This window comes from Tympanuchus pallidicinctus, unplaced genomic scaffold, assembly GCF_026119805.1.
Source record: "Tympanuchus pallidicinctus isolate F22 unplaced genomic scaffold, pur_lepc_1.0 scaffold22, whole genome shotgun sequence".
Classification (NCBI taxonomy): domain Eukaryota; kingdom Metazoa; phylum Chordata; class Aves; order Galliformes; family Phasianidae; genus Tympanuchus; species Tympanuchus pallidicinctus.
Genome location: NW_026294739.1, coordinates 4,195,612 through 4,212,625, shown reverse-complemented (window position 1 = coordinate 4,212,625; position 17,014 = coordinate 4,195,612). Strand labels below are relative to the sequence as shown.

General features: G+C 59.4%; 1 protein-coding gene across 27 annotated transcripts in view; it reads left to right on the top strand.

The window, feature by feature from the left end:
• KIF1A (kinesin family member 1A) overlaps positions 1–16,867 on the top strand; it is a 32,603-nt gene extending 15,736 nt beyond the window's left edge. For 3 of the 27 annotated variants that reach the window (XM_052685460.1, XM_052685457.1, XM_052685451.1), the window contains 24 exons: positions 615–875; positions 3,756–3,874; positions 3,954–4,039; positions 4,247–4,385; positions 4,491–4,659; positions 5,031–5,121; positions 5,271–5,389; positions 5,554–5,609; positions 6,730–6,838; positions 6,954–7,020; positions 7,115–7,199; positions 7,434–7,539; positions 8,866–8,892; positions 11,286–11,400; positions 11,690–11,823; positions 11,953–12,014; positions 12,135–12,280; positions 12,540–12,752; positions 12,876–12,953; positions 13,132–13,310; positions 13,444–13,590; positions 13,743–13,935; positions 14,005–14,126; positions 14,662–16,867. In XM_052685460.1, the coding sequence (XP_052541420.1) occupies positions 615–875; positions 3,756–3,874; positions 3,954–4,039; positions 4,247–4,385; positions 4,491–4,659; positions 5,031–5,121; positions 5,271–5,389; positions 5,554–5,609; positions 6,730–6,838; positions 6,954–7,020; positions 7,115–7,199; positions 7,434–7,539; positions 8,866–8,892; positions 11,286–11,400; positions 11,690–11,823; positions 11,953–12,014; positions 12,135–12,280; positions 12,540–12,752; positions 12,876–12,953; positions 13,132–13,310; positions 13,444–13,590; positions 13,743–13,935; positions 14,005–14,126; positions 14,662–14,704 (2,866 nt within the window). In that variant the 3' untranslated portion in view covers positions 14,705–16,867. Of the gene's footprint in view, positions 1–614; positions 876–3,755; positions 3,875–3,953; positions 4,040–4,246; positions 4,386–4,490; positions 4,660–5,030; positions 5,122–5,270; positions 5,390–5,553; positions 5,610–6,729; positions 6,839–6,953; positions 7,021–7,114; positions 7,200–7,433; positions 7,540–8,865; positions 8,893–10,049; positions 10,074–11,285; positions 11,401–11,689; positions 11,824–11,952; positions 12,015–12,134; positions 12,281–12,539; positions 12,753–12,875; positions 12,954–13,131; positions 13,311–13,443; positions 13,591–13,742; positions 13,936–14,004; positions 14,127–14,661 lie in introns of all 27 variants that reach the window. The other 24 variants (XM_052685475.1, XM_052685472.1, XM_052685468.1 and 21 more) reach the window with 15 other exon arrangements.
• The last annotated feature ends 147 nt before the right edge of the window (positions 16,868–17,014 follow it).

Below are 17,014 nucleotides of genomic sequence, written 5' to 3'. Positions count from 1 at the left end.
TCCGGCCTCCCGTGGAGCAGTGCCACCAGGCAGGGGCTGTCAGCTGCCAGTGGAGCGCCGGTGCCGCCGTGCCCACCGCCTATGTGTGTGTGTGCACATCTGTAGGCGTCCGTGTCCAAGCGTCTGTCTGTGCCACCCGTGCCGTGCGTCTCCATGTGCTTCCTGCACGGTGCCGGCAGTGAGGACGGGTGGCCCAACAAGGACACATGGATGTGTGTGCCTTGGAGGCCTCACCTCGTGCCACAGCAGCACCGGCAGTGGGATTTCCCCGTGGTGGGGTGGTGGGATGTCCCCCAGCCTCGTGTTGTGTGTTCCGTCCCGCTGTGCTGCGCTGCCTGCAAAGCCAGCGCCGGGAATTCTCATGTTTGCACCAGTTTGTTGGGTCTCTCTTTTTTTCCCACATTTTCTAGCCGACAGCCATTGGTGGCTCCCTTTAGAGACGCACCGGATGGGCAAGTCTCTATTTCCTGACATCCCTTGGTTTGAGCAGAAAACAAACCAAGCCAAAAAAAAAAAAAAAAAAAAAAAAAAAAAAAGCAAAATCCCTATTCTTGCTCTCTCTGTTTGGAACAGCTGGTGTTAACCTGTCTTCTATCTTGTTGTACTAACCTTAGTTCAGATATCTCTGGCTGCAACAGCTCTCCTCTTTTCAACACATGCATGAGCGAGCGCATGGCTGATCTCACCCCCTCCCCTACCTTCTCGAACCCCGACTCCGACATCACCGAGCCTGCTGACGAGCAGCACGAGGGGCAGGAGGAGGAGGAGGAGGAGGAGGCGGAGGACCTGGAGGAAGACATCTTTCCGGAGTGCCCGCTGTGTGATGGCCGGGATCCGTTTTACGACCGCTCCCCCCTGTTCAGTTTAGTAGGAAGGTTGGTGAGGTTTTAGGAGAGCATGCTGGGAAGGAACTAGCTCTTTCGCATGAGGGAACTGCTTTCTGGCACGACCCCCACCTCCAGGGCGTCCCGTGGGCGCAGGGGTGGCCGTCGGGTCGGGGCCACCGAGGTAGGGCTGTGACAAACACAGCAGCAAGGGCACAGGGCGAGCGCGAGAGCCCAGCTTTGGGCAGCCCCCAAAAACATGCGATCTCCCGGAGTGCCGCAGGACCTGCACTCGGGTTTCCATTCCCAGGGGGCCCAGCTGTCCGTCATAGCGAGGACCACAGGTGTGACACCACGAGTGTGAGGCTCTGTGCTTTTGTCCTGGTGGTGCTTCGGCCACAACTTTTGCAGCTGTCCCAATGCAGCAGGGAAAAATGAGGCTGTGCCGGTCGCTGCGAACCCTGGCACCATCTGGTGGGACTCCAGGGGGAGCCATGTGAGTGAGATGAGCTTGGGATCAGCGGGGGGAGGAGAACTCTTTGGGAAGTGGAGTTTTCTCTGTCTGTGCCCCACGCATTGCTTGGGACCATCTCCACGGGCTGGTAGCTACAAGCGCAGGGCATGCTCAGGAAGGGCACATAGAGACCCAAGCTGCAGGAATAGGAAGGGAAAAGAACCTTAATTTCTCCTCCCTGTATGCCAGGACAGTCCTGGGCTTGGTCACTCCTGGCTTGGAGAAATCGGGTTGGGTTTCTGGGCTCCAACTGTGCCTTCAAACTGTTGCAATCTGCCCATCCCCAAAACACCCTCGTGACACAGGCAGGATGATGCTGGCCCCCTGGCTTCACTGCAGAAGGCTTCCCAAGGGGACAAGGGATGTGTGCTCAGAGCAGGACTCGGAGCCCCCATTCCTGGGACCATGGGGGTCCGCCCAAGGCAGAGCCCCCCACCGTGCTGGGGCTGCTTCTCCCTTACCGAGTCCAAGTCTGGGGTGCGAGCAGGAGATGGAGCGGCACAGGCAGAGAGGGAGGAGGTGGGGTAAGAGCCCTGCAGCCTCAGACCGAAAGAGCTGGGTTCTTCCACCCTTTTTTTTTTTCTTTTTTTTTTTTTTTCTTTTTTCCTTTTTTTTTCCTTTTTTTTTTTTCTTTTTTTTTTTCCAAAAACCAAAACCAAAACTCTTGGGGGCACCTCAAAACCAAACCCACCGACCTGCCAAGCAAACCTCTGCAGTCCCCCAGGTCGTTCCCTCGGGCTCTCCCGACTTCTTTTGAGTCTGCCCCAGGTTTGGCTCCCCACGCAGCAGCTGTGCCGGCCACATTTCTTGTGAAGTGTGCTTTGATTGGTTTATGATTGGATCCTTGTCTTTGATTTCTTTCTTTCTTTCTTTTCAGTTTTTTGTTTTGTTTTTTTTTTTTTAAGTTGTTTTGGTTTGGTTTGGTTTTTGTTTTTGTTTTTTAGCTGCTGGCTCTCTCTCTCCAAAGCTTTAGCAAAAATTGGGGTTATTTCACTTTTGTCTTCCTTTGGAAAGGCTTTTCTTTGGTCTGAGCATGCCATCTTTGCACCTCACCAATCTTGTGGTTAGTGTCCCTGCCCTCCTTCCTCTAGTGACACACTTGTCCCCCTCCTCCCCATCCTCTTGTCCTTCCCTTCCCATCTTCCCCCCCCTCCTCCATCCCCCGGATTCATCCTGATGGGCTGCCCACTGATTTTGGGGCAGGAGAATTGCTCATGGGCAGGCAGTCCAAATCCATGCCTACCTGAGCCCTGGTGGCCAACAAGAAGAGCTGGGGAGAGATGCTCGGTGGGGGATTGCACTCTGTGACTCAACTCCTCTTGGAGTTGTTTTGGGTGGAAAAAGCCTCGGACTTTTGGGTGGAAGAAGCCTTGGCTTGAGGTTGGCCCAAGCTGCAGCAGCAGCAGGGAGAACCTCTGCACCTCTGCAAGGCTGAATCTTTGAACACAGGGCTGTGGCCTTTTCTGCAAGAGCCTTTCAGAGGCCATTTGGATGCCTGTGAGCTTAGGCAACCAGCCACCTGGAGACATCTGCATTTGCCTCGGGGAGCCTCCTGAAGCTGATGAGTCCTGACTGTCGCCTTCAGGATCCCTACCCACAGGACACAAGGACATCACATTTCGAGACACATGGGAAAGTGGAAACAAGCCATCCCTGCTGAGGACATAAGTGCTAGAAGGACCTCTAAATGGTGGAAGGACCTCTATGGTGTGCTGGTCAGAAAGGACCAACATTTGTCACCAGCTCCCAGCTAGGGAGAGAGAGGCTGAGCCGGCCAGCTGTGAACTCAAGGAAGGCAGCAAGCGGAAGCCAAATGACTGAGGAATGCCACGTGCCTGTGCCCAGCCCGGATACCTGAGAAGGTCCCGGGGAGCTCAGCAGTCACACCGGAACCCCGCGGTGGCACCAGGCGGGACACGGCGTGGGGACACGTGCATGCCACCAGCCACACCTCACAGCATCCCCAGCCACCTCCAGCCACCGCCGCCCAGAGCAGGTTCACCTGCAGAGGCTCTGATGCCCAGGCCAGGACCTTCTCCTCAACCCATCCTTTGTTCCCGCCAGCCTCTTCCTCCCTCCTTCCCTCCCTCCCTTCCCATCCTGTCCTCGCCTCGCCCGCCCCCCGTTGCCTCCGCAGCACCCCCAGCTCTCTCACGGCACCTCCTGCCCCCATCCTCCGGCTCGTCACCGCCAAGACAGTCCTCTGCCCAGCTTGCCCCCTCCCCAGGATGCGACGGCCGGAGAGACGCCGGCTCGCCCGCTCCCCGCCCCGCGCTGGCCCTGGCTGCCCCTCATGGCTTTGCTTTGCAGCGGTGACATGGGACATGGGACCTGGCCGCCGGCGGCCGCCACCCGCGCTCTGGGATGCTCGGGCGGAGGCGGTGACGGCGCTCCCGTGTTGCTTCTCTCCCCGGCAGGGCCTTCGTCTACCTCAGCAACCTGCTGTACCCCGTGCCCCTGGTGCACCGCGTGGCCATCGTCAGCGAGAAGGGCGAGGTGAAGGGCTTTCTGCGCGTGGCCGTCCAAGCCATCTCAGGTAGGGACTGGCCCTGGTGCTGCTTCGGCCTGCGTGTCCCCTAGCATCCCACCAACACCTCGCTGCTTTCCTCCTGCAGCCGACGAGGAAGCCCCAGACTACGGTTCTGGCGTGCGGCAGTCGGGGACAGCGAAGATCTCCTTTGACGATCAGCACTTCGAGAAGGTATGACCTCAGCGGGGACTGGGATGGGGTTGGCTGCAGAGACCACGGCGTCTCACCCTGTAGGGTGGTGCCCAGCTGCTCTGCCTTGGGTTCCACCTGGGCCGGGCACAGCCCCTCGAGGAGCCGTGTCTCTGGGCTGGGGCTGCCCTCCTTTTGGTGCTGCAGTGGTGGCAGCTCCCTCAGCCCCATTCCTCCATCGCCCTCCAGTTCCAGTCCGAGTCCTGCCCTGCTGTAGGCATGTCTCGCTCGGGGACCTCCCAGGAGGAGCTGCGCATCGTTGAGGGCCAGGGGCAGATGAGTGACTTGGGGCCCTCCGCCGATGAAGTCAACAACAACACCTGTGCCGGTGAGCAGCACCCAGCGGGGCGTCTGAGCACAGAAGGCCCACGTCCCCAGCAGCAGCTCAGCATCAGCACAATTCCTCCTGCTGAGGGCTCTCCTTTCCCCGCAGTGACCCCAGAGGACCTTCTCCTGGACAGCCCGGAGAAGTCCACAATGGATGGGCCTCTGGAGGCAGCTCTGGACCACCTGAAGCTGGGCAGCATCTTCACGTTTCGAGTGACCGTCCTGCAAGCCTCCAGCATCTCAGCAGAATATGCGGATATCTTTTGCCAGTTCAAGTGAGATCATGGTGACCCCTCCAGGCTGTCGTGTCCCTCCATGCTCTGGTCTTCACCTCCCTTGGTTGCCCCAAAGCAGGGATAGTGTTGCAAGCTTCATCCCACACTCTGCTTCCATTCCATCCAAGTCTTTCATGGAAGCAAAACCAAAAGACGTGGGATGAGCCTCTGTCTCTGCCTGGACACATATTTGGTCACTGGAAAAAGCAAGGGAGTGTTTCACAGGCACTGAGGGCTGCAGATCAGGGTGGCGTGTCTTTCCATGCCAGCCCTGCCCAGGTGGCAGCGCAGGCTAAGTTCCTGTCCTCTCTCCCACTCCTGCTCCTCTGTGCTGCCCTGCAGTCCCCACATGACTTCCCTTCCCTTTGCAGCTTCATCCATCGCCACGATGAGGCCTTTTCAACGGAGCCCTTGAAGAACACAGGACGAGGGCCACCACTGGGTTTCTACCATGTCCAAAATGTGAGCACCTTCCTCTCTGGCACCCCCCTCACCCGCACAGCTGCCAGTGCCCATCCCTAGAGCAGCACCTTCCTTCTGCCTGCTTTCTCAGCACATCACATCCCTTTCCAAACAAGACAGTGTGCTCAAGTGCTCTTTCTCTTTCTCAGATTGCTGTGGAGGTGACCAAGTCCTTCATCGAATACATCAAGAGCCAGCCGATTGTATTTGAGGTGTTTGGGCACTACCAACAACACCCCTTCCCACCCCTCTGCAAGGACGTCCTTAGGTAGGTGTGTGTGGATCACGTGTGGCTTATTGTGCCTTCCCCTGGTGCCACAAGGCCAGGCTGGAACAGCACTCCTGGCTCCGAGGGTACATGGAGGTGGGTGGCCCCAGGTTGGGACCAGTTTCTGCCACGGTGGCTTTTATCTACACCTGTTTTCTCTGCAGCCCGCTGAGGCCATCCCGGCGCCACTTCCCACGGGTGATGCCACTTTCCAAGCCAGGTAGGGGATGATGTCCTGCTCCTCTTCCACGGTCCCCAGGTCGCAGAGCACATTCCCCACTATGACCCGCTCCCAGTGCCCTGTGCCACATGCCTGCAAGAGCAGGGCTGGATGGCAGAATCTCAGAGACATCACCAAATGTGTCGTGCTCCAGAGCACCCGGAGGCCCTTTGGCACCTGCTCACTCCGTGTTTGGCTGATGCAAACCCCTTTGCAAGCATCTTTTCCCCCTGCTCTCATGGCAGCCCCGCAGCATCCCTCCCTTGTGCCAAAGTGTCTGTGCGTAACCGCTTTGCTTTGTGTTGCCCTTTCTGTTTGTTTCCCTCCCTCCTCACAAGAGCACTCCAGCCCCCACCGGCTCACCCACTGCCCAGTGCCGGCCGTGCTGGCAGGCTCACTCCTGGACATGCTCTCTGGGCACGCTCTGGCGGCCGCCACCGCCGCCACTTCCCTCCTGCGGCGTGGCATGGAGGAGCCCGTCTGCCCACCGCCCCTGCCTGCTGCGGACCGCGCCATCAGGAAGGCGCAGAAGCCGGGTTGGTGCCCGCATGAGCCTGCAGCAGGGTCAGCAGCTGTCCCTTGGGGGGCCAAAGATAGCAGTGGGGATGGCATGGTGCTCCCGAGGTCACCTCCCAGGGGCTACATGAGTCCCTGCTGCTTTCGTCTGCTGAGACCCGAGTTGCTGTGGTTTTTGCTGAGTGCGGTGGTTTGCCGTGATGCCTGCCCACCTCCTGCTCCAGCACCAGGGGTCCCATGTCAGCCAGCAATCCGGCTGTCCCTGAGCTGCTCCACTGGTGCTGGAGCTGTGCTGTGTGGTTTGGGACCCGTTCCTGTCCCTTCTGGGGTTGGTCAGGTGTTCCAGGAAAAGCCCCATCTTGAACCCTCACTTCTCTGCTTTGGGAATGGGAGGAAGTGCCCATGAGGTGCTCAGGATGGGGCTGCATCCCTCTGGTAGTGCTGCGTGCTGCCTCCTGCCATATCGCCACCTGCCTAGTGGCCCTGCTTGTCCCCAAGCCCTGCCTGCTCTTTGTCCCCCTGCTTGCTCCCGTGTGCCCCCAACCTCAGCAGCAAACTCCCCCTTTCTGCCTCCGAGTTAAGTTGTGCTTCCCACCCCCTATAGTGCCCGCCACCAAACTAAGCACCATGACTCGTCCCAGTGCTGGGCCCTGCCAGTGCAAGTACGACCTGATGGTCTTCTTCGAGATCTGCGAGCTGGAGGCCAATGGCGAGTAAGTCCTGGGTGGAGGAGAGAGGGAGGCAGCGTGGTGATTTGCACCTCTGGGGAAGCACAGTGGGTTTGGGCACATGAGCAGAGCTGTGTCCCAACACCGTCTTCTCTTCCAGCTACATCCCAGCTGTGGTGGATCACCGTGGAGGCATGCCGTGCCACGGGACCTTCCTCCTCCACCAGGTACTCCCTGCTCAGAACCCAACTCCCTGCTCCTGCCCTGTTGCCCAGAAGCTGTTAATCACCACCCTATCCTCTCTGCCCTTGGCGTTTTCAGGGCATCCAAAGGAGAATCACTGTCACCTTGGTGCATGAAACAGGCAGCCTGATCCGCTGGAAGGAAGTGCGGGAGCTGGTTGTGGGTAAGCAAAGCCAGACAAGGTTGCAAGGAGCTCCCCCAAATCTCCTCCACATCTCTAGAGGCTTCTGTGCTTTTTTTTCCCATCCCATTCAGTTTTCGCTTACTATCATGCCTGCAATAGTACGGAGATGACTGCCCCGTTGGTGCCACCACTGTGCCAGCAGGACATGGGGGTGCACACCGTACACATGGACCCTGGCAGGAGACCTGAGAGGGTTCCTGTGTTTGTTTGCAGGTCGGATCCGGAACACCCCAGAAGCTGATGAGTCTCTTATTGACCCCAACATCTTGTCCCTGAACATCCTGTCCTCGGGCTACATCCACCCCTCACAGGACGACCGGTGCGTGCCAATGCTTCTCTTGCATTGCAGTGCTGGGGGAGACAGGGAGCTGGTCCTGTTCAGTGGCAGTGACAGGACATTGTGCTCTACCTGTCACCAGCTCAGTCCCGTGTTGTAGCTAACTGGCTGGAAATGCCGCTTCATGCTCATGGCTGATCCCCGTGTGTCCAGGGCCATGGGGGACACGAGGTCCCTCAACCTGTCCTGGGGCTGTTCCTGCACTGCGGCTGTGATGTGGCCGCACCGAGTGGTTGGAGTGTGTGAGTGTGGGGCACTGTGACAGTGGGGACAAGAGTGTGACCGTTTGTTGGTGGCACAGGGAAGGAGTGATGGGGCTGATGCTGAGCTTTGAGTGGCATAGGAGCACACTGGATGGCAGTGGGACCATCTTTCCCTTTGCTTTTCTTTGTTTTTCTCCTCCCCACTGTGGCTTGTCCCCAGGCTGGTGTGTCAGTGACAGCCCTGCCTGTGAGGTGCCAGCCTGCAGTGCTGCTGGAGCAGCTCCCGGCCACTCTGCATCCCACTGCCAGCAGGCAGGGAGAGCCTGGACATGGGCTGTGCGTGCAGGTGTCAGACATTGTCACACCCACTGGGACAGCAGTGAGGCCAGGCAGGAGGCTGATGGAATCAGTGGTGAGGAGGGTTCAGACTTACAGAGCTGTGATGGTTCGTGCCGGGTGGCTGAGGCTTATGGGAGCCACGTGGATGTTATACCCAGGCACACAGGCTTGTGGGACCGTGTTGATGTGCATCAGCAGCTGCTCTGGTCCAGGCTGTGGCCAGAACTGATCTCAGCAGCCCCAGCATAGCCTGATGGAGAGGAACACGGCTCCCACCTTCCCCGTGCATTGGGGCCATGGGGTACCAACCACCCCTTGGAATGCCATGGCAGGGGCAGCAGGTGCTGGATGACACACTGGGGGGACAGAGATTGCTGGCTCCCAGCAGGACACCGAGGGGCCGCTGCAGCAACCCCGCGCTTCCATCCTGCCATGTCCCGCATGCTTCGACCCCAGCCGCCTGCCGGGACAGGAGGCCAAGGATGGCAGCAGGCAGAGCGGTGTCTGCCCTCGCCCTCCTCCCAGGCTGCTTCCGCTCCCTGCTTTGCTATCGTCCGCCCCGCCGCCTCCATCGCCGACAGCAGCCCTGGCTCTGCCCTCCTCCCGTATCCTTTTGGAACTTCCATGGCAGCCGCCGGGACCCTGCTGCCCTCAGGCAGCCCTGGGGTGCAGTGCCCAAGGCCTTTCCTTGCTTCCCTCCCAAACCGCTGCTGCCGCTGCCCATCTGAGCCCACACTAACCATGTGATTGTTTTGTGTTTTCGCAGGCAGTTTCTTGATTCGGATATGCCTAGGTATTATTTGTTTCCATTGTTTTTTTTTTCCACCCCCTCCACTCTCTCCCCTCTCTCCCCGCATCTCAGCACTCTCAGTCCCGCTGCCGGCGGCACTTGGGTTTCCAGCCCCCTCTCCACGTCCCCCTCCCCTCCCCGCATCCTGGGCACCTCTCTCTCACGCCGCACTTCCCTGCGGGTTTTGCTGTTTGTTTGGATCGTGCTCTCGCTCCTCCTCACTCTTGCTGGCCTGCGCTCTCATCGCCCCGTTTTTGTTTGCTTTTTGACTTTTCACACTGCTGCTCTCCCAGCTATCCGGCATCCAGCTCTGGACATGCGGTCCCGGCCCCCTGCCCCTGCCCCAGCCCTGTGTGGGGAAGGCACGGCATGGCAGGCTGTGTGGGGACGTGTGCTGGGTGTATGCACACCCTGCAGCCATGCGCAGCCCTCCTTCAGGTGTAGGTGTGATGTATACATGGCAAAGGTGGATGCAGCAGGGATGGGGTCTGCCAAGACCCAGTGGGGGCTCTGGATTCCCTGCAGCAGCTGGAGACTGATCCTGCTCAGGACAACCGAGGACATCTGTCTGTCTGTCTGTCTGGCAGCATCCCGCACCAGTGGGGCACTTGGGGATCTCTTCATCGCCTTAATGCAGGCAACTTTCAGGCCATAGGAGTGCAGAAACTGCTCTGAAATCGTTGGAGGGGTCCTGCAGTGAGGGTAGAGTTAAGGGAGGAAGGTGTGGGGCTGCAGAGGGCTTGCTGCAACATCCATAAAGCGATAAACCTTGGGATGCTCTCCCTGTGCAATCTTTCGCCCCTGATTTGGGGGCCAGGGGAATGTGAGCAGTGATGCAGAGCTTAGTGGCACAGAAGCAGCCACTGCAGAGCGAGGAACGGCCACCGTGCCTGGCGAGGAATTCCGTCTGGGCACAGCTCCATCCGCAGTGTGGGTGCTGAGATGGGCTCTGAGAGTTGTTGGGCTCCACTGGGCCCCCAGAGCAGCCCCAGGGCAGACCCTTGTGCCATCCTGCTCCTCCTGGCACCCCGGTTGGCTCCATCCTGGGCAGTGGTTGCCGCAAGGCACGCGATGGCCCCGTCCAGACGATGCTTTCTGACGTTTCGTTTTTCTGTGTGTGTACGTGTGTGTGTTTGTCCTGGGTTGCCTTCCACTTATAGCATTTCATTCGGAAATGACACTAGGTATTTTGCGTGCACATGCTCGGAATGGTCCCTCCCGCTTCTCTCTCTTTCTCCTTTGCCTCGTTCCTTCGCTTTTTGCTCTTCTTCCCCCTCTCCCTAACTCTCCTCTTCTCTTATATCCTCCCTTGGGAGCTCTCTCTTCTCAAGAGCCCTTTGTCTGAAAAGTGATCCTTTGCTTTGACTCTGTCTCACGTGGTTTTAATAGGCAACACCTCTGAGAGAGTGACTCGCTGCTCTCCAGCGTGGTGCCCCAGGCAGGGGCAATGGCCATGCACCCATGGGTGCAGCCAAAGCCCCCTTTGCTGGGAGCCTGCCCCGTTCTTGGCCCCAATGCAGCTCAGTTCTGGCTGCCTGCACATGGCCACGGCCAAGCTGTGGCTGCCTGGGGGTGCTCACAAAGGGACCAGGGTGGCCTTGGGTGCATTGTGAGTGTGGGTGCCCTGGCAGTGGGGAGGTGATGCTGGGGTCCCCCACGTTCTCGACCCAGGGCTGCCTCCTGCTTCCCCCTTCTCATTACTGTACTGTCCAGACCCCAAAATGCAACCACTGCTCTGCTATGCGCCGTCCTTTACGGGGTCCCACCAGAGCTCACACCCCAGCTCCTGCCCAGACTCACCAGTGCACAGTGCGGAAATGGAAAGCACAGAATGAGGCAGCGGGCAGGAACAGAGGGCAGTGGCCAAGGGACAGGGGAGACTGTCCCATAGGCTCCAAATCCTGGGCCCTACCTCCTGGTGGGGACTTTGCTGGTGGGGTCTGTCCCTCCACGCTGAGCATCCTCTCTCCTTCCTACTCTGGCTGTCATCACCCGAATGGTGACAGCTGCTCCCAGAGTGCTGATGGGTGACAGGGTGCTGGCCTGGGTGTGCTGGAGGTGGCAGCTTGCCTTGAGCTCTGGGGACATGCTCCCTCCTCTGCCCTTTTGTCCCCCATTCCCTGCCTTGCCTTGCACTCAGCTGAGCCCCCCGTGCTCCCAAACCCCTGCGCACAGTTCAAGGGCACCCGTCTCCCTCCCGCTGCACCCATTCTGCCTCGGCTTTGCCTTGAGCCTGCATCCCCCAGAGTGGCTGGCCCCAAATGTCCCATGCATGCCCATGCATCCCTGCAGGCCTGCTGCAGCGCTGCAGAGGGAGGGAGGAAGGGAGGTGTCTCCCCGCTGTCTGGCTGGCATTTCAGGGAGATTGTTTCACTGGCTCTGCTCTGTCTTGGCAGGACTTTTTACCAGTTTGAAACAGCGTGGGACAGCTCCATGCACAATTCACTGCTGCTCAACCGTGTCACCCCATACCGGGAGAAAATCTACATCACCCTCTCCGCCTACATCGAGGCAAGGACCCATCTCTGTGCCAATATAACACAAATGGGAGTTCCCTCACCATTGTGGTTCTCCTGGTGGAGTGCAGCCCTCAGAGGTGTTCCTCTGGCAGCTCCCCACTTGCAAGCACAGCCCGGGAGGACGCTGGGATGCTGCCTTTGCCCATTAATGGGGAAAGGCAGGGGCACTTCCAGCCCTTCCTGCCTTCTGTGGGCTGCACAGCACAGGGGTGCTGCCCGTATAGCCCATGCACCCCCTTGACACAATTCCTCTGCTCTCCTCTCTCCCCACCCTGCTGCAGATGGAGAACTGCACCCAGCCTGCCGTCATCACCAAAGATTTCTGCATGGTTTTCTATTCCCGAGATGCCAAGCTCCCTGCCTCCCGCTCCATCCGCAACCTCTTTGGCAGCGGCAGCCTGCGGGCTTCAGAGAGGTACCAGCTGGTTTTGGGAGGGAGGACAGGGGACGAGCAATGCTTCCAGCACCCAGTGCTGCTCTGGAATGTGGGGTAAAACCTCAGAGTCTGGGAACAGAATCAAGTGACATCCCCCTTTGCTTACAGCAACCGTGTGACGGGTGTCTATGAGCTGAGCCTGTGCCGCGTGGCGGATGCTGGCAGTCCAGGTGGGTGCCCTGCACGTTCACTGTAGGGCTGTGGTGTGAGTGATTCTATGAGTGCCTGAGCCGTGCTCCTATCCTTTGAGCCATGTGTCTGTCCCCTGAGCCATGTGTTTGTCTCCAAAGGCATGCAGAGGCGGCGCCGGCGCGTATTGGACACCTCTGTAGCCTATGTGAGGGGAGAAGAGAACCTGGCTGGCTGGCGGCCCCGCAGCGACAGCCTCATCCTCGACCATCAGTGGGAGCTGGAGAAGCTCAGCCTCCTGCAAGAAGTAAGATGTTGGGTTGGGAAGAGCTTCTCGGGGCTGAAATTCCACACTTTGCAACAGAGGGTGCCAAAACACACCCAGGATTCTCAGCCCTCCTGGCTTTGTGCCGTGGGGCTCTGTTCCTGCTACACTGATGCTAGCCAGGTGCCTGCAGACTCAAAGCTAATAAGCAGCTGGGTTACTGGGGGTGGGAGGCCCCCCAAAATGCTTCCAAGCTGGGCAAGGGGGAAGCCTGGCACTGAGCAGGGATGCCCTCACCCAGGTGGAGAAAACCAGGCACTACCTGCTGCTGCGTGAGAAGCTGGAGACAACCCAGCGGCTGGGCCTGGAGACCCTGTCCCCGTGCTCCAGCGAGGAGTCCGAGTCCCGAAGCACCTCCTGCGTCTCCTCCCCACTCTCGGCTGATGGGGCCCCAGAAGGACGGACCTCTCCTCCCGAAACCCCCAGTGAGAGGCAGAAAGAGCTGGCCGTGAAGGTACACCATCCTGGAGCCAGAAGAGGTTCCCAGGGGGGCGGGCAGGGTGGTAGCGACGCGGTGGGAAAGGCGATGGGGGCGGAAGAAGGAACTTCCTACACCCTCATCCTCATCTGCCCGCAGTGCCTGCGCCTGCTCACGCACACCTTCAACCGCGAGTACAGCCACAGCCATGTCTGCATCAGCGCCAGCGAGAGCAAGGTACCGGGGCGGTGACAGAAACCTGGGGTCTGCAGGGCTGGTGATGGCTGGGAGGGATGCGTGGGGACTGGGGCTCACAGGGCAGGGGTGGGTCTGCGGGTGGCCCTGCTGCCACCCTCTGCTTGCCTGACTGCTCCCAGAGCACCCATATGCACGTTCCTCTCCCTGCCCCGGCCAGAGCTGTGCCCGGCTTCGGGCAGAGACTCCAGTCCACACCTCCGCTCCTCCACAGCTGTCTGAAATGTCTGTGACCCTGATGAGAGACCCATCCATGTCAGCTCTCGGGGTCACCACCCTCACCCCCTCCTCAACCTGCCCGTCGCTGGTGGAAGGACGCTACAACACCATGGAAGTCAGGTATGAAGGTGGCTGGGAGGTTGGGTTGAGTCCCCAGTGTTCACCGAGCAGGATGGCGGTACTGCTCAGGCATGGTCCCACCTGATGGTTGCTCTTCATCCTCCTCCAACGCTATCCTTTCTCCTCCTCCTAGAACCCCACAGGTCTCCTCCAGGGTGGAGAGTCCTGACCTGGAGCCTGTGGTGGAAGGAGAGCAGAAGAAGTCCCCGTCCCGCCGGCCTGAGGATGAGAAGGAGCCTCAGCGGCAGCTGGTGCCTGACATTCAGGAGATCCGAGTCAGGTAGGAGCCACCAGAGAGGCCAGGAGGGAACTCCCTAAAGGGACGGAGGGGGCAACCAGTGGCTTGGGGGAGAAAGGTGACAGTGCTCTACTGCAGCCACCTCCTTGCAGCCCACGTCCCAGCCTGATCCAGCCCTCTCTGTCTTTCTCCAGCCCCATCGTCTCCAAAAAGGGCTACCTGCACTTCCTGGAGCCCCACACCAATGGCTGGGTGAAACGTTTTGTGGTGGTCAGGCGCCCATACGTCTACATCTACAACTCAGACAAGGACTCAGTGGAGAGGGCCATACTCAACCTCTCCAAGGCCCAAGTGGAGTACAGTGAGGACCAGCAGGCCATGCTGAAGGTGGGTGCCAGCCTCACACAGGGAGCCTCAACACCCTGGGGCAAGGTGCTGACCCCACGCTCTCCCTAGCAGACCCCCAACACGTTTGCGGTGTGCACAGAGCACCGGGGCATCCTGCTGCAGGCAAGCAGTGACAAGGACATGCACGACTGGCTCTATGCCTTCAACCCCCTCCTGGCTGGGTCCATAAGGTACGGAGTGGGTGACAGGAGTGTGCTTTGGTGAATGGGCTGTAGGAAGGGGTGGGGAGGTCACCAGCGGCTGAGCGCTGTCACTGGGCTGCAAGCTGCTGTTCTTCTTTGCCAGACATAGGGAGTGCCTGCTGAGCCAGGCTGGGATGGAAAGGACTCTAAGCTGATGGAGTTTGGGACATGTTAATAACGATTTCAGCTCCGCCACTTTATAGCTGTAAGGAGTTACTCCTCCCCACTTAACCAAGGGCCATGTTGTGGCTGGTACAGGGACCGAGCTCAAAGCAGCACCCATATGCAGCAACTGAGCCTTTGCTCTTCTTCAGAACATGTCAAGAAGTTCTTGAGATCCTCTCAAATTGCAGAAGGGGAATAGGAACCAGTGCACAGAGATTTGTGAGCCCTGGCAAATGAGCACTGTTAACCCCATGCTCCCCTGGTTCCAGCTGGATTCAAGAACCAGCCTGCACACAAGATACCGCAGATCTCCATTTCCCCATCTCTGACTTCTTTTGTGTCTTGGTTTCCAATTCAGGTCCAAGCTGTCCAGAAGGAGAACAGCCCAGATGAGAATCTAACCTGAAAACCACCCTCCACCTCATCCGTCTGCCAACAGGATCAAGATAGCAGATTCTGTCTCAAGAGTCCCCATGTTAACATCCGATCTCTCACACCATCTGCTGCCCCAGCTGCCTGCTCCATGGAAGGATCCGTCTCGATCTACACCTTCATGGGGGAAACTCATTTCTGTTCGTAGCTGCAAACGCCCGGTCCCACCTGGGCAGGATCTCTCGTGTGCATGTGATCTTCTGCCCCTCCCCACATGGGTGGCCTTCATGTCACACAACCTGTAACGCTCCTGAAAGGTTCCTTTCGGAGAGGAGGGAGCAAGGAGGGTAGATCCGGTTAAAAGCTGGTCTTTGATCTACAGAGGTAGCAGTGTCGTAAAGCTCAGAGATGAGAAATCAGGAGGAATTGCTTCCACGCGAAGGGAAAGTGGTAGTTTAGGTATGGGGATTTCCTAATTTATTGTTTCTACAAAAGATGGCAGGGCAAAATCAGGTGTCAGTAGTTTAAGATTATATTTATAAAGTATTTATTTCTATTTACATCACAAAAACCCATACACTGGGTCCCGCCCCCGAACAATGCCTCCCCTGAGCCGGGGAGAGGCTTGGCAGCGGGCTGGTGCCAAGGCCACCGCAGCCCCTCTCTCAGAGACACCTTTCTGGGAGAAGGGACCAAACACGGCGACTGCAGTGCGCTCGCCCTCTCTCCCCATCCTTCCCTCAACCTTCTGCTTTGCCCCCCAGCGCTTAAACTACTTTTCCCAGAAGCGGTGACCAGACCGGGCACCACGTCTTCCCAAGCGAGGCAATTCCTCCCTGCCCCATCTACCTCTGGTGGGGGACGCATGCTGTTTTAGGCAGCCAGGGCACCCACATGCACATGGACGAGCCAACCGCCCGAGCCCCGCGGGATGGTTGTGCCTCACTGAGAACAAGTGTATTTGGGCTCCTTCTTCTGTCCGGTGCCCGAAATGCAGCCTACGTTGGCTGTCCCCATGCTGCCCCCAGGGCCTCCTACCAGACAGCTGCGGAGGTCAGCATTGCCATGGCGGGGAGCATGGAGGCTGGGCAGGCTGTTCCCAAAGCTGGCTGATGAAGCTCCCCAGGAGCTGGGATTCGGAGCAGCCATCCCAGCCCCACGGCTCCTCTCCCCCAAAGGCTTTGCTGTCCCCTCCTGCAGGAAGAACAGGGCTGAGGCAGGTGATTGGGCAGTGCAGAGACCAGCGTCAGGGTGGGGATGGTGGGGAGCAGAGAGGCCGGGGCTTCTTACTTTCATAGCTGATGTTTTCGTACCCCACACCCCCGTTCCAGAAGTGCAATCCCACCTTCCTCCCCTCGCCTCCATAGATTACTCAGTCTATGGCTGCAGCACAGCCGTGCTGGCGGGGCTCCCCACAGCCTCCTCCTCCCCAACAAACCCCACACCCATCGCTCACGTCCCTCCTCTCGTCTGTTCGTTGGTCGTTTTGCCGAGCGTGGGTGCTTCACTTCAGGGCTTCCCGAGGGTGGCCCATGCAGCTCCGGGCAGGAAGGCGGGCGCCTTCCCCCGCACATCCCCAGGCCCTGCTGGGCTTCGCTTCGCTGTCACGCATTCACAGCCAACCTTAATTTGCACAGCACGGCCACATCTCGGCCCCACCACCGCACGTCCCCGCGCTGTCCCCTGTGTTGTCGGTGCGGTGCTGGGCAGAGGCCGTCCCTCCACACCGTTTGCTCCTTTGTAAACCCGCGGGGACGCAGAGGACGGGGGTGGCCGGGCGCATCGCTCCCCGTTCAGCTGTTTCCCTCGTTGGTAGGATCCCAGTTTGGCCCAACTCCTGCCTGGGGGCGAGAGGCTCCTGCGGGCTGAAGGCAGCTCCCGGCAGAGGCCTTCCGACAGGGCCGGGCCCGGTGTCTGCCAGCAACCAGACACCGCTCTGGCGGCCATGCAGGGCTGCGGGCCCGGCTCCGAGGCGTGCCTGAGGCCAACCAACCTGCAGAGCACGCCGTGGGACCGGGCTCGAGGCCCGCAGCTCGAGGCCCGTTTCAGCCCCGCAGCCTCTCGACCCCACGCGGGACCGCAGCCGTTCCCGCCCCGTTCCCGTGCCCCCTCCTCCCCGTGTTGGAGCTTCGGGCCCCGGCCGCCTGCCCGCGCGCCAGGCTTGTTCGGTTCTGAAATAAATGTGGCATTGACGCAGCCGCCGCGAGCCGTGCTTTGCTGGGGGCGCGGGGGGCACCGGGCCGGTGGGGCGGTGGGGGCGGTGGGGGCGGTGGGTTCCCTCGCGGCGCCGCCAGAGGGCGCTTCCTCATTCCTCTCCCCCCCCCCACCCCTCGCCCAAA